The sequence below is a fragment of the Mauremys reevesii genome, linkage group 19 (genome assembly GCF_016161935.1).
Source record: "Mauremys reevesii isolate NIE-2019 linkage group 19, ASM1616193v1, whole genome shotgun sequence".
NCBI classification, from domain to species: domain Eukaryota; kingdom Metazoa; phylum Chordata; order Testudines; family Geoemydidae; genus Mauremys; species Mauremys reevesii.
Genome location: NC_052641.1, coordinates 4,194,046 through 4,221,816, shown reverse-complemented (window position 1 = coordinate 4,221,816; position 27,771 = coordinate 4,194,046). Strand labels below are relative to the sequence as shown.

The following is a 27,771-nucleotide window of genomic DNA, read 5'->3' as shown; positions in this document are numbered from 1 at the left end:
AAGCGGCACTGGATCTGACCTGGGACTAGAAGGTTGATGGGAAGGGCAAGCAGGTCACTCATCCAGTGGGATTTTCATACCCGGGAAGGGGAGAACTATAGTGACCTGGCCAGAGAGCTGAGTCACGAAGAAGGGGCATCCTGAGCCCTAGAGAAAGAGGGAGAGCACAGGGCAAGAAACTGACAGAAGGGAGCATCAGACTGGTGGAGAACTAATCCCAGAGCTGCAAGGAGGGGGCCCCACCAATGGTGAGTGAACCCCATTACAGTGGGGAAATGCACCAGGAAGGGTTTAAAGGCAGCTTTAGTTTTAACATCCAGTCCAGTTTCACCTTCAAATGGTTTCCTCAGATAAGGTCTGTTGCTCATTCTTTCCAGGCCTTGTTCTTTCAAACTCACTACTGGAATCTAAAGAAACAGTCCAAATATCACAGTTTAACCTGGTAGCTTCAATCAGCATTTTTAATAAAGAATCAGTTTATTCACCCCTCCTACCCAACATATGCTCTTCCCCATCCCACATCTGCCCCTTTCAGCCTTCACAGGCCGGAGTGTTTGTCTCATTATTATTTGAATAGAAGGTGTGTGAGTTAGTGTGCAGGGAAGCCAAAGTGCACATGGGGAGGGAGGCTTGCAGCTTTAAAGCACTAACAGTTGTTGAAATTGCTTGGGGCAATATCAGCCTCTGTCCAGCAGGGCAGCTGCACGCTGTAGTAGGGGGATGCTGGGAAGAAAGCTGTAAGGCCTGGTCTAGCCTAGGAAATTAGTCTATTAACTATGCAGCTCCGGGGTGTGACAAATCCGCAGACCTCCCTCGCAGGGAGGTGGGGTGCCTGCGCCCATGGGAGAACCCCACCCGTTGGTGCAGGCAGTGTTGTCCCTGCAGCGCTGCAGCAGTACAACTGCAGTGTTTTCAGTGTAGACAAGCCCCTAGGTTCTAAATGCTGGGGAAGCTGTGAAGGGTTCTACAGCTATAAATACCAGGTGGCCTGGGGAAGCCTTTCCCATTAGAGTACAGCTGGGGCCACTCATTGCCAAGCCATGCTGTGATTAGCTGATGGGTGACATCACAGCCATGATTCAACTCCCTGCAGTGCCAGATGGGACCTGATCCCTGGCCTCTTCCAGGGGCAGTTACGCTGGATTTCAAAAGTGGGCTGTTGAGAACGGCCTTATGTCTTGAAATCTAATTGCCCTTCCTTCTATTTCAACACCCAGTAGCGCCTCCCCAGAGCCGTAGCTCTTTACAGCATATGGTCTGTACATTATCAATATCAAATTAATAGTATCATCATTGCCCTTCAGCTAACCAGGCTGAGGAGTCAGTGAAACCATGGGAAGGCTCCTTATCCACCTGCCAATGCCCCAGCTGTCCAGCTTTGCCCCCATGTAAAGAACTGAGATACTGGAGAAAACACTTTAAAATTATTAAATACATAATACTGAATTGGTAATTACTATAGTACCTAGGCACCTGGACCAGGACCCTACTGTGCTAGATGCTGTAGGAGCACAGAACACAGCGACAGTCACTGAAAGGCCAAGTGACAGGGCATGGGTGGGGGTGGGGGTGGAGGAGACTGACTGGCGATGCAGAATGGTACCAGGTGATGGTCAGAGAGGGGGAACGCCACAACAGAGAGAGCAGTGTTTGCTGAAGACCAAGTCAAGTGAGCACCCTTTTGGCAAGTGGGAGAGATGAACCAGGGCTGCAGGTCAAATGCAGAGGTGAGGAAATGGGTAACTAAGTGGCCGGCTGGGTCATCAGCATAGAAAGTGAAGTCACCAAGGATAAGTGAGTGTGGGAGACAGTGAGGAGAGCCAGGAGTGGAAAGCCGAGAGGAAGGCTGAGGAGGAGCAGTTGGGTAGTGAGTAGATGACAGCAGCGTGGAGGGAGAGTCAGAGGCAGTGCGGTTCAAGAGGAGAAAGAGTGGGAAGGGGGAAGCAGGAAAGGTTGGAAGCAGGAGGACCAAGAGAGGAGAAGCCCAGCATCCCAGTAGTTGGATCCACACAGGGAGTGGTAGAGAAGCAGAGGCCTCTGTAAGAGAAGGCCATGTCAGACAAGCCATGAGCTGGAGAGAGAGACCTATGGAAGAGCGACATGAATGGCAGTGGCCTTTTAGAGATGGAGTGGGCATTCCAGAGACATGTCTTTCATTTTGCTAGCAAAGAGGGGCTCAGCCTGAAAACCAGCTACCGTAGCTTTCAGTTCTACACTGGCCTTAGGGCCAGTCAGGCTCTCATCGCGTTGACGTGTTTGTATAAACTGGGTACCTTCTGCACAAGCAAAGGACGCATGTGCTTCTTTGTAGCATCAGGCACATCCACTCTCCGGTTCCCCAGCTGCAGGGCACCCTGATCTTGCAGCTCCACTATTGTAGCAGTCTGCAGGTCCCTGGGGGAAGAATACCTATTTTTTATCTGACTATCCTTTGACTTCCCTTCTTTGGTTGCAGAACTGAAGACAACACAAGGCAAAAGGGTCAGTATTGCATCATTTCAGAGGGGAAAGTTTGCAGCTGATGTTGCTAAAGCTGGAAATATATTAGTACTAAATTAAAGCCACAGACTCATAAAATAAATCTCTATTTGAGGAGGTGGGGGATTGACCAACCCTTCCTATGCAGCTTTGAGGTCTCCTCTGCTACTGCATATACCTACCGCCTTACTGTGTCCTTTCCCTTCTTTAGCTGGGCCTCCTCTGAGCTGGCCATACCCAAGAGAAAACAAAGATCTTGGAGCTGGGGCAGAGAAACCAGCATGAAAAGCTGCCATTGTTCCCCCTTTAACCACTCCTTAGCCTGCAGTCTTCCTGCCCCCCAGGATGTCATGCTAGTGGAAGCCACTGTAAATCTCCCTTTGCCTTTTCACATGTAACCTCCCCCAGTGCACAGAGAAGCGAAACAGAGTGCTGGAACTCTGCTTCTGACCCCGAAGGGAGCAGTAGGGGCTGTTAGTGGAGGAGTGTGGATCCTCCCTTAGAGCAGTGTCACCTCGGCAATGCCTGCATCTGTGCTGGGCCAACAGCAGTGGCCTGAAAGAGACAGAAGCTCAGCCAGCCTGCATGGCAGCACACTGGGCTAGAGAGAGTGGCCTGGGGGCTGGCTTTCTGCTCTAATTCAAAAGACTTACCTGTCACCTCTGTGGCTTGGGATTGATTTTATTTTTTTGGTCACCAAGTTAATTTTCTGACTCCTCTTTGTAAGTAGTTGATAGGGTTGGCCTCCTGAAGGGACCTTCTTGGACTTCTTTCTCTTCTGGGGAGCAGAATAGTTACAGTGAAATACAGACCTAAGAGTAAAACATGCCCTGATGCCCTTTCTCCTGGCATGTCTAAAAGCCCTTCCTGACCTCTCTCTAGTAGAAATGGTTCCCAGTGGGAGAAGCCAGGAGGATGAGCCTTTGATCCTCAACCAATAGAAGAGGCATTTACCCCCATCAGGTAAGAGGATGGTATAATGCACATGTGATCCAACCAGAAACATGAAGAAAGTGAAGACAGTGCCTCCTCAAAGGGAACTATTGCTGAACGTGTGTTTTTAAAAAAGCAAGCTGCCAGTTAAATACCATTGTGTGCAGTAAGGCGAGCTGATGAGGCACAGTGGATTAGTGGGGATTTTCTGCACCACCCCCCATCCTGCCTTTAACCCTATCCCTGTTCGCGTCCTCGTCCCAGCGGAATGGGACATCTTTGGAATACAGCAATGCTGCTGCTTGGTCATTTGCTGTGGAGCAACATGAAGCAATACCTCTCTTCCTGGGACTAAGTGAGCACCCTGCCTCCACCACCCTTTATCCATCCGTGAGCTGGGAACTATATACCCAGAGGCATTTGTGTGCTATCCCTAAAGGCAAAGTCCTGAGCCCTCCTCACTCCCAGAAGGCACAAGCATTTGCCCATTTTACAGTGGTCTGTTTGCATCCCTGCAGTATAGCACTTGGCTGGGCACATGGCTAGTCCACCAGCAAACCTTCAAGAAGCTCACAATGTCAAGATCTCTTCCTTTCCTTTGCCGTTCTTTGAGGGAAAAGAGACTTTCAGAGGCAAGGTTTTTAACACATAGTCTTCTTAAAGGCTTCAGTCTAAACAAATAAAAGGACAAGGAATCAAACGAATTACAGAAGTACAGATACGCATGTCATAAGCCTTTACCAGACACTTCAACTCCCAGCTGACCTGAGAGGTAATAAAGCTAGATCCAGACCAACATCTGAGTAGCCAAAGTCCCTAATGCTCACCAGTGCCTTTAGAGGAGTCCTGTACTGGATTCCCAGTCTCCTCTTGTAGCAGTTCCATGCTGCTGGAGGCAGGACTGCTACAAATGAAGCTCTTAACAGCAGCGCCGGCTCCAGGCACCAAGTAAGGAAGCAGGTGCTTGGGGCGGCCAATTCAAAGGGGCAGCCCTCCGTCTGGTATTGGGGCGGCACGTCCAGGTCATCGGTGGGAATTCGGCAGCAGGACCCTCATTCCCTCTCTTCCTCTTTGAGCTGCCGCCAAAGTGCCACCGAAGAGGAGGAGAGGGAGTGAAGGACCTGCTGCTGAATTGGCGCCGAAGAAGCAGCTCATTTGAGCTACTGCTGAAGTGGCACCGCTCTTGTTTTTTGGGAAGAGAACAGTGTTAAGGGAAGTCTGATGCAGCTGTCCTTGGCCAGAAGGTTGGGAGCCAAAAGCAGAGCCTAAAGGGCAGGGATCCAAAGGAAGGGGGAATTGAAAGATTCTCGTGGCCTCTCTCCCTAGTCCCAAAGTGAGAGACAACAGAATAAAACTAGCAACAAATATGTCTGAAAGGGTTAACAGGCACCATGCCTGAACATAAGAGCCCGGTGGAGACACTGTGTACTACAAAGGAGGGGTGTCTGGGTTTGAATTCCAGACTCTTACACTCCCTAAAATAGCACAGGCTCTGGGGACAAGGGCTAATTCTGTGGTGTTCAACGACAAGTACCCACAGATCAGAAGTCAAATTCCAGCCAAACGAGAGTCTTAAGAAAAAGAGGAGAGACTAGGCAAGGTGCCCAAGCCAGACTCCTTGGAGTTAAAGACCTGACTCAGATCCCCACTGTGCGAAGGAGCTCCAGCCTGTGGAGGGTATCATGGGGGGTAAGGACGGCTGGTGGCTAAGCAGAACTGGGGAAACTACGGCTGGGCTGGGCTGACAACAAGAGAACCTAAACAAATAACTACATTGAGAGTCTGGCAACCACCTCCACAGCCCAACAGGCGCGAGTGGCTGGGTGGGGCAGCTCCTGCACAGCCATTCCAGTTCATAGATTGTATGAGTGGCTGCTAGGCATTAGGGACACTCTAGATGTGTGTATTCATGAATCCTGTGTCCCTGCCCCCACTCAATATTGCCTTATATGCCAGCCTGTTCAGAGCTGGCATGCAGTCCTCGGAGGCATTCAGGTAGTGCAGCACCTCACACATGAGAGACGGGGTCTGCCTGAAGTCTCCCCTCTGCACTACAAGTGAATTTCACCCTGGGGATTTCAGGCCATGTCTACTCTAGTGATTAGTTACACAAATATGCAAATTACACACCCCTCTGATGCATGCACCACTGACGACTATTTTGTATAAGTCATTGTACCAGCCCAGGAATCTCACCCAAATGGGGGTCTGTTCTTAAATCACTGACATCGTACGACGAACACGAAAGTTCTATGAACATGCTCGTTAATCCAACAGAAACGACTGTAAAGTAGCTCCTGAAGACTGGGGCCAGACTCTAATCTCACTTACACCACAGACGTCAGTAACTGATATCGGAAGGTGGCCTGGGCGCTTGACCAGAAAGCTTGGCTGAGATTTACCAGGCCACCTGAAGGCTTTAGACGCCCAGTCCTCATTATATTTAATGGGAAATGGGCATCCAAATCCCTTAGGCAGCTATGAAAACTGAGCCCTTGTATGTTAGATCCTACCCCTCTGTGCTAAAGAGAGAGAAAGTGAGGAACAGTGATTGAGGCTAAAAGCATGAGACGCATGTAGACGTACTTCTGGAGAAGGATGGAGTACAGGCAAAAGCCAGAGAGGGGCATTCACATACAGCATGTGCCTGGAGGGCTCTTCCCAGCTTCTCAAACTTCTACATCAGGTCTCATTTGCCATTAGTAGGATTCAAACTCATTTTTAACACAATTCAGTCCCATTTCCTTCACAGTCTCACAGCTGAGGCTGCAGCAACTAAGGTTTGTGAGCTACAACACTACTGATGCTGGATTATTACTGAAACCTGCTAGCCATGTGATTTTGATGCAAATGACACATTTTGCTCATCTCTGGCCTGGATGCTCCAAGTGCAGCTTGTGAACTTCTACAATACTCATCCCAGCTTTAATACAGAGGTATGACCAGCAAAGACTACACACTCCATCTTGAGCCAAGCAGAGTGCATTGTACACAGGGATGTGGCGCCTCTGCAGGCCACACCTCTGGGTAAGGGTGACTGCCATGTGTTCTGTTTTATGGAAAATAGGGGCAACTATGTGACCTTCAGCTAGTCACTCTTAGGAGACGGACTCTCCCAGCGTATATTGCATTTATCACTATGGTACTTACTCTGTTACTGCTTCCACCTCAGGCCGCTGAGATTTTCTGCGTATATTTGGAACCCATTTAACAATCAAATTTCCACTGTCTGGATGGTAGTCCTGCTTGGGAGCTGCAACCTCACTGAGATCCATCACTTGGAGCTATGACATAAACATGGTATGATTAGTCACTTGTAGAGGTTCTCTTCCCTGAGCCAGTAGTGAGCCAATGCCAATGGTGCTGTGGAGTCACTGGACTACTGCAGGTGCCAAGTATTACACTGTTGTTTTCTTTTACATGAGATAACTATAAAAAAAATGCCCAAATCACTTGTGATCATTAAAGATTCGGAGGCACTTGTCACAAGAGACAGAATGTTAATCCTGGTGGCCTAGTCAAAGTCTAAGGTAAATAATTATATTTTGCTGCCTTAAAATTCATCCTGTAATTTCATTTCTCCATGAGAAATCATTCTTCATTTCCCCTCCTAAAAACTCCATCTGTTGGGTAGTATTGCTGGAGGAAAACAGTTGCTGCATTCCATCCAAGAGGTGACTGCAGCAGATGAATAATCCTTCTAAAGTCTGCAAAGTGGCTTTGGGATGAAAGGCACTATGCAAATAAAAAGTTTTAATTATTAAAACCCTGTACCCACGAGAACAGAAAAGACCACCTGGTCGGCCGCCAAGAAGATGGGAAGATGACATTGTTAAACATTTCAGGTGAATGTGGAGAAGAAAGGCAAGAATGCGAGAAGAATGGTGGATGTGTTTTGATCGGTGCAGTCTTAATGACAGCTGAAGACCGATCAATCCAGGTGATCCAGGTGAATTATTATTAAACCTAAAAAACTAGCTAGCCAGATGCAATGTGAATGAGAGGAATCAAGTAAAATGTAAGGCTCTCTCGGCAATATTAAAGGGGAACTGCAAAGGGAAAGTACTTATGCCTTTTGCTCTCTTTGATAAGATCAAAAGAGGGGAAGGGGATAGCTCAGTGGTTTGAGCATTGGCCTGCGAAACACAGGGTTGTTTAATCCTTGAGGGGGGCCATTTAGGGACCTGGGGTAAAAATCTGTCAGGGGGTTGGACTAAAGGACCTCCTGAGGTCCCTTCCAACCCTGATATTCTATGATTGCATGTCATAACTTTTCAAAAAGAAAACATGCTAAAAGCGCTGCTTGTTTTTTATATTAAAAATACCAAATCCCAGTCTCCCTGGTTTTGCTGGAAGATCCTCTTGAGGGCTGTAGAACAAGATTTGGATAAGAACATTAGAGCACTTTCCCAGCCCTCTGTCAAAAGCCTTGCCTCAGCCATCACCTCCCACATGAGGACAGGAATCAATACATTGGAGGTGTTCAGAGCTGCTTTAAAGGAAGAGAGTTTGCTTAGCTGGATTTCCCAGAGCATAATTTCAAAGTGAATAATTGCAAAGACTGCACCAACTCTCTTCTCCACCAAAAAAGTCACAGAATCAATTTCCATTATTGGATGTAAACCAATGAACAGCAGTAGGCTTGGCAGAATTTGATTATTTTTTTAAAAATTGATGGGTTATATCAATGGGTATTTAAGCATTTGTAAATTTTGTATCAATTTCAATTTTCAAAGCTGCATAAAATTATGGGTTTTAAGAAAAAAATCTATTTTTATTGATTTAAATGTTCACAGTTGGAGGAAATTATGGGGGGTAAGACAATTGGGGGTGGGGTTAGATGATTATTTAATGACAGACTTTGATATTAAAAAAAATAAGGATTTAAAAAATAAGAATGGCCATACTGGGTCAGACCAAGGGCCCATCTAATCCAATATCCTGTCTTCCAACAGTGGCCAATGCCAGGTGCCCCAGAGGGAATGAACAGAACAGGGAATCATCAAGTGATCCATCCCCTGTGACTCATTCCCAGCTTCTGGCAAACTGAGGCTAGGGACACCATCTCTACCCATCCTAGCTAATAGCCATTGATGGACCTATCCTCCACAAATGTATCTAGTTCTTTTTTTAACTCTGTAATAGTCTTGGCCTTCACAACATCCTCTGGCAAAGAGTTCCACAGGTTGACTGTGCGTTGTGTGAAAAAACAACAACTTCCTTTTGTTTGTTTTAAACCTGCTGCCTATTAATTTTGTTTTGTGGCCCCTAGTTCTTGTGTTATGAGAAGAAGTAAATAACACTTCCTGATTTACTTTCTCCACACCAGTCATGAATTTATAGACCTTAATCATATCCCCCCTTAGTCATCTCTTTTCCAAGCTGAAAAGTCCCAGTCTTATTAATCTCTCCTCATATGGCAGCCATTCCATACCCCTAATCATTTTTGTTGCCCTTTTCTGAACCTTTTCCAATTCCAATAGATATTTTTTGAGATGGGGCGACGACATCTGCACACAGTATTCAAGATGTGGGCGTAACATGGATTTATATAGAAGCAATATGATATTTTCTGTCTTATTATCTATCTCTTTCTTAATGATCCCCAACATTCTGTTCTCTTTTTTTACCTGCTGCTGCACATTGAGTGGATGTTTTAGAGAACTATCCACACTGATGCCAAGATCTCTTGAGTAGTAACAGCTAATTTAGACCCCATCATTTTATATGTAGAGTTGGGATTATGTTTTCCAATCTGCATTACTTTGCATTTATCAACACTGAATTTCATCTGCCATTTTGTTGCCCAGTCACCCAGTTTTGTGAGATCCTTCTGTAGCTCTTCGCAGTCTACCTGGGACTTAAATATCTTAAGTAGTTTTGTATCACCTGAAACTTTTGCCACCTCACTGTTTACCCCTTTTTCCAGATCATTTATGAATTTATAATCACTAAAACACAAAATGTCAACATCACATGTCAAAATATACAATATAAATACCCTTAAATCAAACTAAGTTCTCAAGCAGCATTTTCTTTCTTTCTTTCCCTTTCTGTAAATTTCAATTATTATTGATGGAAACATTTTTTCTTTGTGTGCAGTGAAATCGACATTTACAGACATATACCTAAATATCAGCCACACTGAGAGATGCTGCTTTTCTCTGTGCCATAACACAAGATGCCCAAATAGTGTTCAGCTGAGGGCCCCATTGGCAACTTACCAGAAGCTCAAAGGTTAGCCCTGCGTTCTATAAAAAGGAGATCCTTGCAACCACTCAACTTTCTCCCATTTAAATCACTCACATTTCCAACTCTATTCAAGTAGGTGAAGCTCATCTCTGTCTGTGGGATCGTGTGTGACTCTACCGCGGAGTTCAGTCCTGGGAAATGGGTTCTTTCTGAACTGAAATATAGGCACAAACCAAAATCACCGTGAGACCAATATAAACTAACAGCATGCAAAGGACACTAGTTGCTATTAAGGTTGCAGAAGATAGAGCCCTGTGCGGATACAAAATTTGTATCGCATGTGATCTGCAAACATCGTCCGCAGATACAAATCAGATTTGCAGGGCTCAAGTGGTAGATTCTCCATCACTGACAATTTTAAAATCAAAATTGGAGGTTTTTCTGAAAGATCTGGTCTAGGAACTATTTTGGGGAAGTTCTATGATCTGTGATCTATGATAGATCTAAGAATCTATCTATTACACTGAACTTTTCCTCTTCAATGCACTTTATAAGCACGGTTAACACAACTAGGATTAATGCAATGGCAACAATGCACGCGCTCAAGATGTTCAGGAAATTCAGTTACAGTGGAGAGCTCCTCCTTAATTCTCTGTGTTGGTGCAGCTGCCTTGTGTTCTCTTTTGCATATCACACAGGAAATGCCACCCATCCAGTAGATTTCAGGGTTTTAGATCCCTCTCAACAGGTAGAGCAGTTTATCATGATGCTCTAAGAAGCACTAAAGCTTTGGATTGATATAAACTCTGGGTGGCTAATGTGCTCTAAACTTTGACGCTGAAACAGCTGGATTTGGAGGCCTTGGTCACAGTTGGCCTCAGTTTAGAAGGCCTCAGTTAAGGAGGACAGTGTTCAGGAGGGCCAAGCCAACTCATTCCAGATCAAGAAACTTGCAGATTACACTGGAAATTATCTTCCTTCCTGGGTGTTGTTTTTTTTTCCTTTCTAAAAGGAAATCCATGGAAAGATGAAGGTTAACCTTGCCCTGAGCTTGAGAGGGGGAAGCATTCAAAAATTAGGAAATGCCAAGGTAAGGGTGAAAATTCCAATGTTGGTGACAGAACCGGGTCTTGGGCATTGGTCCTGTGAGTAGTTACCCACATGCTTGACTTTACACAGTCAAGTCGTCCCACTGAAGTCAATGGGAACTACTCTCAGTACATAAAGTTTAGCATGTACAGATCAAGGGCTTGGATCGTATGTGTATCCCTTTTCCACACCTTTTAATTTGTTTTGGGTTTTTTGGTCTACATTGTAAGCTCTTTGTGGGAGGGACTGTCTTTCTGTGGATTTGTGCAGTGCCTCGCACAAGGGGGACCTGGCACTGATATGAACAATATTAATATTTAATAACAATATATCCCATATTCTAGAAGACCAATCTGGTCTTTTAAATACATTTATTTCTTAAGCCCTGATCGTACAAACTGATGCATGTGCTTACATTGAAATCAGTGGGTCAACTCACATGAGTAAAGTTCAGCATATGTGTAATTATTTGCAGAATCGGGCCAAAAGTGCTCACACTTTGGTCTGCAATGTATAAAACGCAGAAGGTGACATGCTCCATTCCCCATGGCAACTGCAATCTCGAAAACACTAATATTCTTCTCAGCCTCTGTCAGAAAAACAAGGGTGCCATCATTCTGCTACAGACTTTTAGTCCTGGGAATACTGACAACCTTCAAAAGTCACCCAGAGATTGGAACTCAGCACCAATTCACCTGACTTCAGAATTTCGGTCAGAGAAGTCATAGTCTGAAGTTTCATACAGAGAAGGAGAGAAAGAGGTCTCAAGTGCAGTGAAGGTGGAAATAGTTCGGTTACAATTGGAACATCTGATCCTTCCTCGGGGAGAGCAATTGCTGGGGAAGTTTATAATCTTCAGTGTTGGTAATTCATCTAAAAATTAAAAGCAAAGACACTGTGAACACTGAGGATGTGATGTTACAGAATTCTACAGTTAGTGGGACCATTTAGTTCTATACTGTATACTGCTCATTTTAGATATTATTACAGCTTTGTCAGTGTCCTGTTAGCCCAGTTTATTAGTAACTAATTATAATATAATTAATACTCTGCCTTCCCTCGGATCTCAAAATACATTACAAACAATAGTTAATTAAGCTACACAACCCCACTAACTCCCAGACCAGAAAGGTAGGGAACATGTCACACTAACTTAACCCACCACCTAAGTGCAGCCACCTCTGCAGCTATTTAACAGTGCAGAGCAATACTACACAACAGTTTGAGAGGATATGGAGATAATACAAATCTAATTGCAGGGGGAACTTTTAGGGATGTTGAATTTCATTGCTTCATTGGAATTTGGCTGAGACACCAAGTTTAATATCTCCTTCTTACAGAAAAAGAGTGAGGGGATCTTTAATAACCACAAGTGGTCAAGACCTCAGTTTTACCTCTCATGTGAAAGACATTATTATAGAAATCCCAAAAACCATAGTGGGGTACTGGCTCAGTACTGACTCTAAGGGGAAAATGCCAACACTGAATCCAACAGCACTTCCTGCTGCACCTGAAGCTTTAGATGTCTCTTACCCAGTCTTGTCTAATTGGGAACATGCACGCAATCTGTTGGAAAACATGTGAACTAACACATTTTAACTAGCATGCTGTTAAACACGATTTTGGCCTTAGTGGCTTTGTCTTCATTGCAAAAACAATGTGCCTTTTTGCATCAAGATAGCTGCTCTGATGTAAAATCCTAGCAGACACAAAGTGGAGGTAGTTTTTACCTCAGTGTAGCTAGTTGAGGTCAATTCCAGGTGGGGGCGGGGGCAGTACAAGGACAATAAGTGAGTTATACATGTGACCCATGAGCAGGATCAGTAACCTCAGTATATTCATAATATATTCTAAGTATGAATATATTACATGTACATATTTAAAACTGGCAGGCAATGCAAGGAAAGATAGAAGAGCTGGAGGGTTTTCCTTCTGAGCTGATAAACTGAGTCTCTTGAAATGTGCCTTCATTAAGAAAAAAGTGTATTCTTAACTCACTAGCTAACGTAAGGTGAAATCCTAGTGACGAGAAGGCAGTTTGCAGTTTGTACATGAGTTAGCAGGTGGAGTTAAAGACTGAGCTCCCTCTGTAAAATATGCAGCTGACACGAATATTGGTGAAATGATAAATATGAGGAGAACAGGGCAGTCATACAGAGCAATCTGGATTGCTTAGTAAGATGGGCTCATTCAAACAAAGTATATTTTAACACAGTCAAATGCAAAGTCATACATGTAAGAAGAATACAGGCCGTACCTACAGAACTGGGGGTGTCCTGGATAGGAGTGATTCTGAAAAAGAACGCCTCTGAAAAGGATTTAGGGGTCAGTGTGGACAAAAAACTCAACATAACCACCCAGTGCAATGCGGTGGCAAAAAGGGCTAATGTGATCCTCAGCCCTGGTCTACACTACGAGTTTAGGTCGAATTTAGCAGTGTTAGATCGATTTAACCCTGCACCCATCCACACAACGAAGCCATTTTTGTCAACTTAAAGGGCTCTTAAAATCGATTTCTATACTCCTTCCCAATGAGGGGATTAGCGCTGAAATTGACCCTGCTGGATTGAATTTGGGGTAGTGTGGACGCAATTTGACGGTATTGGCCTCTGGGAGCTATCCCATTGTGACTGCTCTGGACAGCACTCTCAACTCAGATGCACTGGCCAGGTAGATAGGAAAAGCCCCGTGAACTTCTGAATTTCATTTCCTGTTTGGCCAGCGTGGCAAGCTGATCAGCACAGGTGACCATGCAGAGCTCATCAGCACAGGTGACCATGGAGTCCCAGAATCGCAAAAGAGCTCCAGAATGGACCCAACGGGAGGTACTGGATCTGATTGCTGTATGGGGAGACGAATCCGTGCTATCCGAACTCCATTCCAAAAGATGAAATGCCCAAATATTTGAAAAAATCTCCAAGGGCATGAAGGACAGAGGCTATAACAGGGACCCGCAGCAGTGCCGCGTGAAACTTAAGGAGCTCAGGCAAGCCTACCAAAGAACCAGAGAGGCAAACGGCCGCTCCAGGTCAGAGCCCCAGACATGCCGTTTCTATGATGAGCTGCATGCCATTCTAGGGGGTGCCCCTACAAATACCCCACCCCTGTGCGTGGACTCCATCAATGAATTCTCATGCAACAGGGATGTGGATTTTGGGGACGAGGAAGATGAGGAGGAGGAGGAGGAGGAGGAGGTTGAAGATAGCGCACAGCAAGCAAGCGGAGAAACCATTTTCCCCGACAGCCTGGAACTGTTTTTCACCCTGGATCTAGTACCCTCCCAACCCACCCAATGCGGGCTCCCGGACCTTGAAGGCGGAGAAGGAACCTCTGGTGAGTTTACTTTTGTAAATATAATACACGGTTTAAAAGCAAGCATGTTTAATTATTAATTTGCCCTGAAGACTTGGGGTGCATTGGTGGCCAGTACAGCTACTGGAAAAGTCTGTTAACGGGTATGGGGATGGAGCGGAATTCTCCAGGGACATCTCAGTGAAGCCTCCTCACCCAGATGCCCAAGAACACAGTGGCGGGGGGGGCCTCCAACCACACAACCACTCCACCCCAGAGGACTGCGCAAGCAACATTCAATAAGTTTTGAAGTGCAGTGTGGCCTTGTCCTTCCCTCCTCCCCTCCTCCGCCACCCCAACCGGTGCTTCCCTCCTCCCCCACCCCTCCCAGGCTACCTTGGCAGTTATCCCCCCATTTGTGTGACAAATTAATAAAGAATCCATGAATTTGAAACAACAATGACTTTATTGCCTTTGCAAGCAGAGATCAAAGAGGAGAGGGGAGGGAAGTAGAGTGAACCAACAGGGAGGGTCTTCATCAAGAAGAAAGAAACAGAACTTTCACACCGTAGCCTGGCCAGTCATGAAACTGGTTTTCAGAGCTTCTCTGATGCGCAGCGCTCCCTGCTGTGCTCTTATAACTGCCCTGGTGTCTGACTGCACATAATCAGCGGCCAGGTGATTTGCCTCAACCTCCTACCCCACCATAAACGTCTGCCCTCTCTCACAGATATTGTGGCACACACAGCAAGCAGTAATAACGATGGGAATATTGGTTTCACTGAGGTCTAACCAAGTCAGTAAACTGTGCCAGTGCGCTTTTAAACCTCCAAATGCACATTCTACCATTCTGCACTTGCTCAGCCTATAGTTGAACTGCTCCTGTCTACTGTCCAGGGTGTCTGTGTACGGCTTCATGAGCCATGGCATTAAGGGGTAGGCTGGGTCCACAAGGATAACTATAGGCATTTCAACATCCCCACCGGTTATTTTCTGGTCTGGAAAGTAAGTCCCTTGCTATAGCAGTTCACACAGACCAGAGTTCCTAAAGATGCGAGCATCATGTACCTTTCCCGGCCATCCCACGTTGATGTTGGTGAAATGTCCCTTGTGATGCACCAGTGCTTGCAGCACCATTGAAAAGTACCCCTTTCGGTTTACGTACTGGCTGCCTTGGTGGTCTGGTCCCAAGATAGGGAAATGCGTTCCATCTATTGCCTCACCACAGTTAGGGAATCCCATTGCAACAAAGCCATCCACTATGACCTGCACATTTCCCAGAGTCATTACCCTTGATATCAGCAGCTCAGTGATCGCGTTGGCTACTTGGATCACAGCAGCCCTCACAGTTGATTTGCCCACTCCAAATTGATTCCTGACTGACCGGTAGCTGTCTGGCGTTGCAAGCTTCCAGAGGGCTATCGCCACTCGCTTGTGAACTCTGTGGGCTGCTCTCATCTTGGTATTCTTGCGCTTCAGGGTGGGGGAAAGCAAGTCACAAAGTTCCATGAAAGTGCCCTTATGCAAGCAAAAGTTTTGCAGCCACTGGGAATCATCCCAGACCTGCAACGCTATGTGGTCCCACCAGTCTGTGCTTGTTTCCCGAGCCCAGAATCGGCGTTCCACAGCATGAACCTGCCCCATTAACACCATGATGTCCAAATTGCCAGGGCCCGTGCTTTGAGAGAACTCTGTGTCCATGTCCTCATCACTCTCGTCACCATGCTGCCGTCGCCTCCTCACCTGCTTTTGACATTTCGGGTGCTGCATATACTGCAGGATAATGCGCGTGGTGTTTACAGTGCTCATATATGCCGCCGTGATCTGAGTGGGCTCCATGCTTGCCGTGGTATGTTGTCTGAGGAATAAAGGCGTGAAACGATTGTCTGCCGTTGCTCTCACGGAGGGAGGGGCGACTCACGACACGGCTTACAGGGAATTAAAATCAACAAAGGGGGCAAGTTTGCATCAAGGAGGAACACACACAACTGTCACACCGAAGCCTGGCCAGTCATGAAACTGGTTTTCAAAGCCTCTGTGATGCGCAGCGCACCTTGCTGTGCTCTTCTAATGTAATCGCAAACAGCCTAGTCAGCAAACAGTGCCAGCGAGCTTTTAAACATCCAAAGGCACATTCTACCACCATTCTGCACTTGTTCAGCCTATAGTTGAACTGCTCCTTACTACTGTCCAGGCTTCATGAGCCATGGGAGCAAGGGGTGGGCTGGGGTAGGTGCTGCCGGCTGGGAGAGCAGCCTGAGGCAGAGGCCTCCAGCTGGCATGATATTCCAGACAGGACTGAATCTCTATTAGATGAAACTTAAAGAAGAGAATGACCTGGAGTTATTCTCATTTTTGTCTAGGCGCCCCCGACCGACCTCACCACAAGGGGGCATGTCTCACAGTTTGGGGACCTCTGTACTAAAGGATTATTTAATCTAGCAGAGAAGGGCATAACAAGAACCAATGGCTGTAAATTTAAATCAGATAAATTCAAATTAGAAATTAGGCACATACCTTTAACATTGAGGGTGACTGGAACAAACTACCAAGAGAAGTCGTGGATTGTCTATCTCTGTATCTTGATGTCTTCAAATCAAGACTTAAATGCCTTTCTCGAAAATATGCTTTAGTCAAACACAAGTTATTGGGTTCAACATAAGGGTGACGGTGAAATTTTATGGCAAGTGTTATGCAGGAGGACACAGTAGATGATCCTTTCTAGCTTAAAAAAAATGATGAGTAGTCTTTAACTCGACCTAACTTGTGTGAAAACTACAAACTGCCTTGACTGCACTAGGATTGTCCCTGAAGTTAGCTAACTCGAGTTCAGAATAAATCTTTTTCCTCCTAGAAAAGACAGGGCCTTGGTCACTGGTTTTACCTTTGCTTTCCGAAGAAGAAGCCCTGCAGAGTGAGTCAAAGTTTCTTAAACGGATCCGAGGATGTCCCTGTTCAATCCTCCTTATAGTGTCCCAGCACTGTGGGTGTTGGCACACAGCCATGTCACAGATGGTTTCATCCCACTGGCTGTCATCTGCAGTCACCATCTTTGCAACCACCCAGACATTAATGAATAGCAGTAAAATGGCAATACTGTATGTCTGAATACTCTGCAAAAACAGAAGAATTGAGCACAGTGAGAAATGTTAACAAGAACAAGAATCATCTAGATTGCCATAAAATAACGGCACAAGAAGTGGTCATAATTTCCCACTTATATCCTGGGTTGTCTTCATATGCACCCACTGTAGGGACTGATTGGGACAGTTTGGTGAGTGTGACCCTGGGACCCCCCCCCCAATGCCAACTGGCAGAGGGCTCACCATACTGTAACTCACATCAGGTCTGACACACTCATTACCCCTGTGACGTTGCACTGAATGTGAATATGATGTAACTGGAATATGCATTATGCAAAAGGTGTCTTGTAAGGTATCATTACAAAGGTTAAAACCTACTGAATATATTCATCCTATTTGTATGGATGTATCATTCTTGTATCTGAAACTAGAAATATGAAGTATAACTCTGAGGTCCTATTGTAATAATGCAAAGTGAGGGCCATTAATGGTGGTTTAGAATCTTGATGGCTCCCAATGACTAGGACAATGGCTCTGTTTACCTGCAAGCCTGCCTGTGTATGCGTAGGCCAGCCCGTGGGTAATGAAAAATGAGGTCTGACAGTGATATGTGACCATGTCACCTGATACTGGAATCCATCTTAAACCTGGTGCTTTTCCATTTAGAAGGAGGGGTGGGGACCTAGAGAGACAAAGGATTCCCGCCTTGTGCCAAAGCTATAAGGGGGCATGGAGCAGGACAAGGAGGGTCTCAGTCATGAGAAAGTCCCTGCTTTTCATCTAAGATGCCTGCTGGAACTAACAAGGACTGTAACGGGGAAAGGATAGGGCCCAGACTAGGAAGGAGTCTAGTCTGTAAAACAAGCTTACTGGAACATATCTGAGGGTGAGATTTACCTGTAATCGGTTTCTTAATGTATTAGGCTTAGACTTGTATGTTTTGTTTTATTCTGCTTGGAAACTTACTTTGTTCTGTCTGTTATTACTCGGAACCACTTAAATCCTACTTTTTGTACTTAATAAAATCACTTTTGTTTATTGATAAACCCAGAGTAAATGATTAATATCTGGGGAGCAAACAGCTGTGCATCTCTCTATTAGTGTTATAGAGGGTGGACAGTTTATGAGTTTACCCTGTATAAGCTTTATACAGAGTAAAACAGATTTATTTGGGGTTTCGGTCCCATTGGGAACTGGGTGTCTGGGTGCTGGAAATAGGTGACCTGCTGAGCAGTTTTTGGTTAAAGTCTGCAACTTTGGGGGTCTGGACCAGACCTGGGTCTGTGTTGCAGGAGGCTAGTGTGTCTGGCTCAATATGACAGGGTTTTGGAGTCCCAAGCTGGGAGAGAAAACGGGCTCAGAGGTAAATTCAGCATATCAGGTGACAGTCCCAAGGGGGTGTCTGTGACAGAACCCATCACAATTCCCAACATACCGTTGTCATAATATGTATCTAAAAGATATTGTATAAGGTATCACATGTACACTGGTAACATGCTGGTCCTGAACATCATTACATGATGTATGAACGGCTTGTGTACAAAGAGTTATATGTGTGTGCTAGAAATATGTAATTAAAATGTGCTTGGGAGGCAGTGCATAAACTTAGCCTGCCCTAGACAAAGGAACATGCATTTACCTGTATGAGCAGCTTGATTACAGGCAGAGGACAATGAAAGTCTATTTATATATACAGCAAACAAAGCCATCAAGCTGACAAATGGAGGAGGCAGTTTAGTGATCACACCAGGGGAGAGAATCAGCACCCCAGGAAGCTGCTCTTGAGACAGAGACAATAGACTTTGGGAACTATAAGGGTGTGGTTAGATGTTGGGCTGTGTGTATGTGTTCTGCTCCAGCCCTGCACAGATAGCTGGCACGGCAGACCTTGAGCAAACCACCCAATCACCACAAGATCCGTTAAGGGACAAAGGCATCCAGGTAGGTTTATTGTCAACAAAGCATGGTACTAGTATCCTACAGACTCTACCAGACAACTAATACATGTATGCCCATAGCAATGGACCAGCTCGACTTTCCGTTCCTCTCTAAGACTAGACAAAGATACTCCCTCTGAAATACATTTTAAACCCCAATACAAACAAGTTAGTACTGCCCCCAACGTAGCTAATTTTTACCCATCATCTTGTACATCTATATTACATACTGTTATTCTGATCTCATTTTTAGGAGGGTCAGTGTGTTCATAGAATCTCAGGAGATCAGCTAGTCTAACCCCCTGTGCTCAAAGCAGGACCAATCCCCAAATGGCCCCCTCAAGAATTGAACTCACAACCCTGGGTTTAGCAGGCCAATACTCAAACCACTGAGCTATCCCTCCCGCCTGCTAGCCTTAGGTAATGTTTTTGTACCATCCTTGATACTGGGATGTTTGGGTACCACTTGATCTCGGGATGTGTTTGTGTGAGCACTCTGTGACTAGCACGTCTCCAGCATGCGTATTTTTGCAATAGGCAGGATAATGGGAGGGTCCTCAGTTCTGTTCAGGAATAAAAAGCTTCCCGTGCAGCAGCAGCATCACATCACCCAGCTCTTACACTGCCATGCGACGGGGGAGTCCAGAGATGCAAAGAGGCACATGGGGTGGGAAGGGGTGTGAGGGCACTGGATCACCTCGCTGAATAAACACAGCTGGGGCGGAGCTCAGGCATTAGAACCATATTCTCCGCCAGCCTCCAGCCCTGGGCACGTAGAGGGGAGGGGCAGCGCCACGGACGAACAGCTGGGAAACTGCGGAACCACAAAACAGGGCGGCACGGAGGAAACCCAAAGCAGCAGCCGCGCAGCCACTCTGCCTCCCCCAGACCCGCCCCGTCACAGCCCCCGCCCCTTCCCCTCCGTCCAGGCCCCCCGCCCCCCGCCGGCCCTGCCCGTGCAGCGCCCTGCGCTGCGCTCCGGCCGGGGCCGCCCCTCACCTGCCCGCGGCCGCAGCCTCTGCCGCCCGCCAGGGCACGTTACCAGGCAACAGCAGACGCTCGGGGAAGGGGCGGAGACGGAAGCTGCCGCGGCGCATCTCGGGAAGGGGGAAGTTTGTGTCCCGCGCACTGCACGCTGGGAGGGGTCAGAGGTGAGAGGTCAAGGGCTGGGCGCGCGGTTCAGTTCGCGAGGCCTTTTGCCTGCACGCGGCCGGCGGCCGCCCTGCCCCGTGAGTGCGGGGCGCGAGGGAGCGGGCACCGTCAGACCCCCCCCCCGGGCCGCCGCCAGAGCGAGCCCCCGCCGTACGGCCTCCCCTGCCCGCCCCCGCCCGTTCCCGCCGCGTAGATGCGGCCCCGCGGGCGGGCGGGGCGGGGCTGTGGCTCCCCCTGACCCCCCGCCGCCCCCGGGTGTCCGTTAACAGGCTGGTGGCGGGTAAGGCTCGCGCTGCCCCCAGTGCCCGGCGGCGGCGGCTGGGCTGGGGGGGAACTGGCAACATATTTCCCTGTAACGCCCGCCCCAAAGCGCAGCTCTGCCGGGAGACGGGCTGTTACTGGCGCGCTGGTTCCAGATCTGCTCGGCTGACCAGTCAGCAGGCGGCTTGGCTAACTGCCAGCCCTGCAGACTCCCTCGGGTCTGAGAACCAAGCCGGGCTCTTCCTGCCTTTTCCTCTTCCCCAGTCAATCAGATCCCGCCGCTCCTGCGCTTGCTGACAGCTGAGTAGCCCCTCTGTTGTGGCGGGTTTTACTCGGGTGTAAGTGATTGAAATTGATTTAATATCTCTGTGGACAATGCACAGGAAGTTAAGAAAAAGAAATCCAGGGAGTCAGTGTTCTCTTGGTTCTGCAGAGATAACAGGAATAAAGAGTGGTACAGACATTATCTCATGGATAGGCAGATGCCAGACTAAACACAGGGGCAGAGCTGCTGAGTACACTTTACATAGCAGAACTACTTATAACTACTGTAATAGCGAGACAAGTGTTGTTTTATAAGCAGAGCTGCTCAGCAGAAAAAATATCTGATGACTAGTTCTCATTTCAGTTCTAGGTGTTCAAAGATGGCGGAAAGACCAGAGGACTTGAACTTGCCCAATGCTGTCATCACTCGGATAATTAAAGAAGCAGTGAGTATTATCAGAGATATAGAAGTGTGCAAGAAGATTGATGTGAAGACTGAAAACCTTAAAGGAGTAAAATGTGCCTGTTCTACAGAAACTGGGCCCTATGCTATGTAATTTTTAAATCTCCTTTTGTGTTGCAGATGATAGAACAGTTTAACAGGAAAGTTGTCAACTTGAAATCTAATCATTTACTAAAAAAAGCCCTGACAATTCTTGTGGGTTTACGGTCACCTTTTTTTTTTAATGCTTTTTCTGCCCCTTGTTGGTTTGAGAGAGACCTACTCAAACAGGGAAATCTGACTATTCATGGTAAAATGAAATTCTTTATGCCCAGTGCTGTCAAATGCTCAAGGTAGATAGGGAAAAATAGAGAAATACTTTTCTATAATCTTTCTTGTATATATTATTTTTTAGAGTAGTAGGTAAAGCATTTTCAGGTGGAAACGTTTTGTTTTTTAAGTTGTAGTTTTATAAGGGGCTCAAAGTAGCAAATTCTGGGTTGTTTCCAACTATCCCAAGTGCAAAATCTTGCATTTTGTTTTCAGCTTTAGCTGGTGTGAGAGAGATGTCATTTGCTGGATGCAGTGGTTCTACTTCTTTAAATAATCTGCCATAAAATATTTTTGTATTTAAATTAAAGATGTGTGTTCTATTTAATGCCAAGCAAACTTTATCTGAGCTGGCAAAAGAACAAGTTGACTGCCTATTGAGATGGAAGAGAGACTCTCTTTTCTGACAGAAACGGTACTGGATAAAAGGATTTTTTCCTACTTATCGCCCATGCTGCTTTCCTCCCCCCTTTCTTTTTTCCCCCTTTCCCCAGTATCTAATATTTCATCCATTGCCACATTTACCATGAACCTGAAATAATTCAGAGTGCTGGAAAACATTTGGATTCTGCACAGCCACACACTATGGTAATGGGAAATCATAGAAAACCCTAAGATACACAGTTGTAAATTTCTTATAATTTACAGAGCACTGACAATACTGTATATACTTGAATCAGTTCCCAAATAAGAGCAGAGTAAAGAAGGAAAATAGCTACTAGATAAGTCCAGTTCCTTGCCAGCAAATGAGATACAATATGTCTCAGTCATTAAATTGATGCTACACATGATCTTAGCCAAAAGACCAAGAAGGATCAATAGATGGATGCATGTTATGAGAATATCCTTCTATGTTAGGGATTTGGAAACAATTAAATGGACTAAGATTGAGGCAGAGGCCAAGTCCACTGCTACTGCAAAAGTTACTTTCCCTCTGTCTTCTGGCTGTGTTCTTGACTTGGCTAAGCCCATTCAGTTAACCAGCTTCTTGTTGTACTTAGATGTTAGATGTATCTGGAATATTATTATTATTTGTATTATTGTGGTGCCTAGGAGCCCAAGTCATGGGCAAGGATCCCATTGTGCTAGTTGCTGTACAAACACAGAACAAAAAGAAGGTCTTGTCCCAAAGCACTCACAGCCTAAGACAAGAGGTGGATATAAGCAGATGGAGGAGCACAAGGAAACAGTAGGATAATATTGAGCATCATGACAGGTTCACTCATTGTTAGGGTTCTTGTAGGCATCCTGGCAAAGGAGAGTTTTGAGGAGGGGTTTAAAGGAGGATAATGAGGTGGCTTTGCAGATATTTAGTGGGGAGCTCCTCCCAGGCATGAGGGGCAGCAGGGCGAAAGCACCAGAGGGGCTCATTTGAACATTTAACAAGTGCATGATGGAGGCTGGTATCGTGGGCCGATCAGAGGTGAGAGTCAACATCTCAGTAACGAATAAGAAATGATAGGTAGGGTCGGGATTGTTAAGGGCCTTGAAAGTGAAGATAAGTATCTTATGATTGAAACACTAGAGAAGGGGGAGCCAGTGGAGGGATACAAAGAGATGGGTGACATAGTCAGAGCAATGGGTTAGGACAATTATCTATGCAGCAGCATTCTTCTAGCCTTATGTCATGGATCTATGCTTTGCTCCAGCTTTTAAACAGGTTCTTGAAGGAACCCCTTTAATGTGTCAGACTCCAAGGGGTCTCGCTCGTCCTTCAGGGTAAGCCATGCAGCCTCGCCACCTCCTAGATCAATGATTCTCAAACTTTTGTACTGGTGACCCCTTTCACATAGCAAGCCTCTGAGTGCAACCCCCCTTATAAATTAAAAACACTTGTTTATATATTTAACACCATTATAAATGCTGGAGGCAAAGCAGGGTATGGGGTGGAGGCTGACAGCTCGCGACCCGCCCCCCATGTAATAACCAGTTTGAGAACCTCTGTCCTAGACTGTGTGTCTGCTCCAGCACCCCTGCTTCACACTGTGAGCTCTGCCCAGCAAGTCCAGCTGACGTAGACTCCTGGTTAGAGACTTGTACACTCTTCAGGAACTAATGCACCTCTCCAGTATTTGCATTAACACCTGGGCAGCATTTTCAAAACAGAGTAAAAGGTTAAAGCATAGTCCATTCTGGTCAGACCAGAGCAATTCACTAGCCAAGGTGTAGTGAACTCCATTTCAGTCCCTGTCTCCCTCTGACTCTTTAGTGAGATCCGGGAGAGAGCAGCCAGCCTCTTCCAGAACCAGAAGTCCACCCTTATCCTCTGCTGGTCATGTGTCAGTCCTTTGTTCTATAGCTGGGGTCTCTGCTCAGCTTCCCTGCTGAGAGGTCCAGGGGAAACCCCTTTCTCTTCGTTGCTGTTTCCTAGGTGTCATTGTTGTGGTCATTGGGGCTTTCCCATTGTCTCTTTAGGATTCTGCATTGATACAGAGTCACCTTCAGCAGGGTCCAGACAATTCCTTGTGACCCTATTCACTGTAGTCCAAACAAGAAGGTGACCCCCTACATCTGATCTTCTGCATTGCCCCAGACTTAATACTTTTCCCTCTACTAGGTAACAGGGCAAAGTGCAGAGGAAAACTGGGGCACACATTAGGATTCATTAAAATACTATAGAAAATTCATTTTCTCACATTTATTGTTGACTGCAAACACTCTGAATGGCTTGACTGAACTGGTGGCTTTCAGTCCTTTTAGACAGGACTTGATAGCCTCCAGATCCACATGGCTTGAATTTCATCTGATAAAATGACATTTCTTTTTTCCCAGCTTCCTGATGGAGTAAACATTTCCAAAGAAGCTCGGAGTGCAATATCTCGAGCTGCAAGTGTGTTTGTGTTGTATGCAACATCATGGTAAGCATCACTGGTGATCTGATCCAATGGACCATCTGATCTGTAGCTAGCCTTTTTGTTGGCTCTCTTGGAGAGAATTTTTGCAGTAGCTGTAATGAAAGGCATGTTTATCATTCATGTACATGAGGCATTATAAAGTTTCATCTGGTTTTAGTTTGTAATGTGACCTTTGTGTAATATAGTCTTATGTTCATAATTAGTTTCTTAATTAGCATGCTGCCTTGCTAACTTTCAGAGAGGGGCTAGTGATAAATCAACAGGGCAAATGCTTTGCTTCTGTGTCAGTGGCCAGTATTTGCTGCTTCATAATGCCCTCAGTTACTTGCCCAGTATATACGTCCTAGGAGCCTAGAGAGGTGGTGGTGTATTACTTCCTGTCGCCTTCAGTGATCACCTTGTGTCCTGAACCATCACATTTGATTTACCTTTATCACTACACTTTATCATTTTTCAGAAAACACTGATCATAGAATTATAGAGCCTTTTTATAGCAAACATTAATTTACATAAGGGCTCCTTGTTCTTGGGGTATGTGAACCCATTATAGCCTTACGACTTCCCGTCTGAGTGTTAACCTAAGCAGTGTAGGTACTAACTAGGCATGTTTCATCGTGTATGTTAAATTACTCATTCAGGTTTAAAGGGTTTAGCTTCCTCCTGCACCTAAATTCTCTGTTTAAATCTATAGCAGTTGAAATTCAAACATCTTTAAAATGTAATAATAAAAGGTATACCATCAAATTGAATACTAGTCAACTTTTAAAAAAATGAATTCAACTACACTTGTAGTAACTACATATTTGTTACTGTGTCCTTGAATCACCCTGCCACTTTTAATAGTTTTAGAACCAGATTTAAATATGTATTTTCTCTCCTGTTACATGTGTGAAAAACCCACATAAATGGAAAACTCCCTGACTATACAGGGAAACAATGCAACTGACTATATACACATAAATGCACAATGTAAACAAAGGTGATTTTTTTGTTTTCTTCTGTCATAGTTAGCTTCTTGGTCAGTCATCCTAGGTATTGCTTATAATAGTGATTAAACATTTCTGAGGACTGTGATTGTGTTGTCCCTTTAATCAGCCAGTAGTTGGGGATGGTTTGCTCTTTGATATTAATTCTTCTCCCTCTCTTTAGTGCAAATAACTTTGCAGTGAAAGGGAAGAGGAAAACACTGAATGCTGGAGATGTCCTCTCAGCCATGGAGGAAATGGAGTTCCAGAGATTCATAGCCCCTTTAAAGGAATCATTGGAAGGTAACATGTTGTCTAACTGTACATTAAATTAGTCCTAATGACGTTGAGTCCTATTTACCCAGAAGTTCAGACATCCAACTCTTATGTTCCCTTAATTATCATTTATGTATTTATTTATTTATTTTTAAAGCCAGACATTGCAATTTTTATGGGGACATATGAACATGTAGTTTAATAGAACTGATATGATGTAATTTCACAAAGGTGACTCATCTAATCCATCTCCCCCATCACTTCTGTGTAGAGGAAGTCTTATGTTCTGCGTAATGCACAGGAGCTCCTGTATCCTTCTCGCCATCTTTCTGCTGAACAGCACTTAACATAACTTCCTGTGGGGTCTCTCACCACAACTCAAATAACAGGTTGGGTACCTGCTCTCAAGAGGGTCCGTGCTCTATTTGTTATAAGCCTGGAGAGCAAGGGGAGAGCCTGGGTCACAGGAATGGGAGACACTCTAGCTTGTCCCTACAATGACACACGTGTATCCAATTGTAGTTCTCTTGTTCTGTTAGTTTACAGGCGTGAGCAAAAAGGCAAGAAAGAAGCAAGGAAAGACAAAGACAAGAAGGCAGACTCTGAAGAACAAGACAAGAGCAGGGAGGAGGAGAATGATGATGATGATGAACGGATGGAGGAGGAGGAACAAAATGATGATGAAGAGGTGGATAACTGAGCTTCCTGGAGAGACAGACACGCGCATGGGCCTGGGCTCTCTTCCTAGGGATATAAATACTGTAAATCAAACTTCTTGTGTCCTCTTGTTTTCCAGTTTCCAGCAAAGCTTCATGTTGTTCCTCTGGGGCCCATCGCTCCTGGCTTTAATTCTCAGATGTAGATGGGCACCCTGATGAGACTGACACAGCTTCTGTAGTGGAAAGGCCACGTCTTCCCATTGCATGGGCATTGGGCACACACTCTCCAGATTCTGAAGAGCCATTGATTAATATACATGACTGGTCTTTAATACTGGATTTGCTCTGTGATGCAAAATGGAATTTCAGAGATTCCAACAGAGAAAGCTGTGCAGGAGAATCTACAGAAAAGTGTTGAATAAGTTTGTTTTTGCTAACTAGGTCTGAGTTTGAATTTAATAGGCCCTAGGCCTGTTGCATTAGGTTCCATGTAATATGTTAGAGAGGTGCCATAATGGTTTAGAATGCTGCGCACATGAGGGTTTTGTATAAGGTGGGGATTGAGGTTGTCTTAGCTGGATCCTTTCATTCTGATCGTGCCTTCTCTTTCCAAAGTGACTGACAGTCCCAGTAGGCAATACTACTGTACAAGGATCAGCTCTCCACAGGACTCACTCTTCTGCTCAGGATCAGTCAAATTCAAAGGACTGTACTGTGCTTCTGTAACATAACTTAATACCATAAGTGCTTATTTTTGTTTTTTAAAAATACTGAGCCTGGCAGGGTTTTTATAAAAATACCTGAAAGAAAAGTAACTACTAGGAAAGCTTAACTGTGTCCCAACTGTGATGCTGGGGGAAGGTTTGGATTGAGTTGCTGGCAAACTATTTCTCAAGGTAATGTGGATCGGGCCTATGGAAGTTTAAAGGAAGCGTCGTCCCAATCTAATTGTTTTTCCTATTTGTAGTAGTTTGGGTCTTTCTGTACTTGAGGTCTTGCTCCTGAACACCTTCCCCTTTTACATGTGGAGAAGGTACTTCCTGGGAGGAGCTCATCCTTTAATAACCTAGTTCTGTGTGGTCTTTAAAGAAGAACTTAACTCAGCTATTTGACCTAAACTAAAATCTGACAAAGGAAAGTTGGAAAAATTTGAAATAAGTTTAAAATTGTTAAAAATTCACCAGCTCTGTTGATCTACCAGTTAAAACATGAGTGAGTGCTTGTATGAAACAGCACAACTTTTTTTCAGTTCTGCTGGAGCAACACGCACACAGCAAACATTGCAGGAGCTATGCTGCCCTCACATTGCTACGGCTGTGATAACTCCTCCATGCAGATCCCAGGTGGAGAAAGTCACTATCTGACAATCAGCAAAGATCTGTTATTCAGCTGCTGCAGGACTACACATTGAAAACAACGGAAGGTGTGACTGTCTCTGTGAAGGTGTTCAGTTATACAAGGAGATCATCCTCGCGGCTCTGTTTTTCTCTTGTAATACATACTTGAGCTCCATCTCCTCTTGGGAAGGAACAATATTTTATTTAAATAAAAGCCAAGTTCTCTA

General features: G+C 45.4%; 2 protein-coding genes across 7 annotated transcripts in view; one reads left to right on the top strand and one right to left on the bottom strand.

Annotated features, from left to right (window-relative positions):
• The window catches only part of C19H9orf43 (chromosome 19 C9orf43 homolog), a 26,492-nt gene extending 6,352 nt beyond the window's left edge, over positions 1-20,140 (bottom strand). The window contains exons 1-9 of one of the 3 annotated variants that reach the window (XM_039506766.1): positions 20,003-20,140; positions 16,868-17,096; positions 11,388-11,565; positions 9,718-9,817; positions 6,562-6,695; positions 3,986-4,082; positions 3,132-3,256; positions 2,274-2,394; positions 332-407 (exon numbers count right to left, since the gene is read on the bottom strand). In XM_039506766.1, the coding sequence (XP_039362700.1) occupies positions 332-407; positions 2,274-2,394; positions 3,132-3,256; positions 3,986-4,082; positions 6,562-6,695; positions 9,718-9,817; positions 11,388-11,565; positions 16,868-17,033 (997 nt within the window). In that variant the 5' untranslated portion in view covers positions 17,034-17,096; positions 20,003-20,140. Of the gene's footprint in view, positions 1-331; positions 408-2,273; positions 2,395-3,131; positions 3,257-3,985; positions 4,083-6,561; positions 6,696-9,717; positions 9,818-11,387; positions 11,566-16,500; positions 16,800-16,867; positions 17,097-20,002 lie in introns of those variants that run through there. The other 2 variants (XM_039506767.1, XM_039506768.1) reach the window with 2 other exon arrangements.
• POLE3 (DNA polymerase epsilon 3, accessory subunit) lies at positions 20,022-27,771 on the top strand. Of its 4 annotated transcripts, none has more exons than XM_039506772.1 (5): positions 20,022-20,154; positions 21,045-21,126; positions 24,225-24,310; positions 25,457-25,575; positions 26,088-27,018. In XM_039506772.1, the coding sequence occupies exons 2-5, from the start codon at positions 21,061-21,063 to the stop codon at positions 26,246-26,248; spliced, it is 432 nt and encodes a 143-aa protein (XP_039362706.1). In that variant the 5' UTR covers positions 20,022-20,154; positions 21,045-21,060; the 3' UTR covers positions 26,249-27,018. The 4 variants fall into 4 exon arrangements, with proteins under 4 accessions (XP_039362706.1, XP_039362703.1, XP_039362705.1 ...); XM_039506769.1 differs by having other exon boundaries at positions 20,145-20,232; positions 26,088-27,771; XM_039506771.1 differs by lacking the exon at positions 20,022-20,154 and adding an exon at positions 20,374-20,435 and having other exon boundaries at positions 26,088-27,771.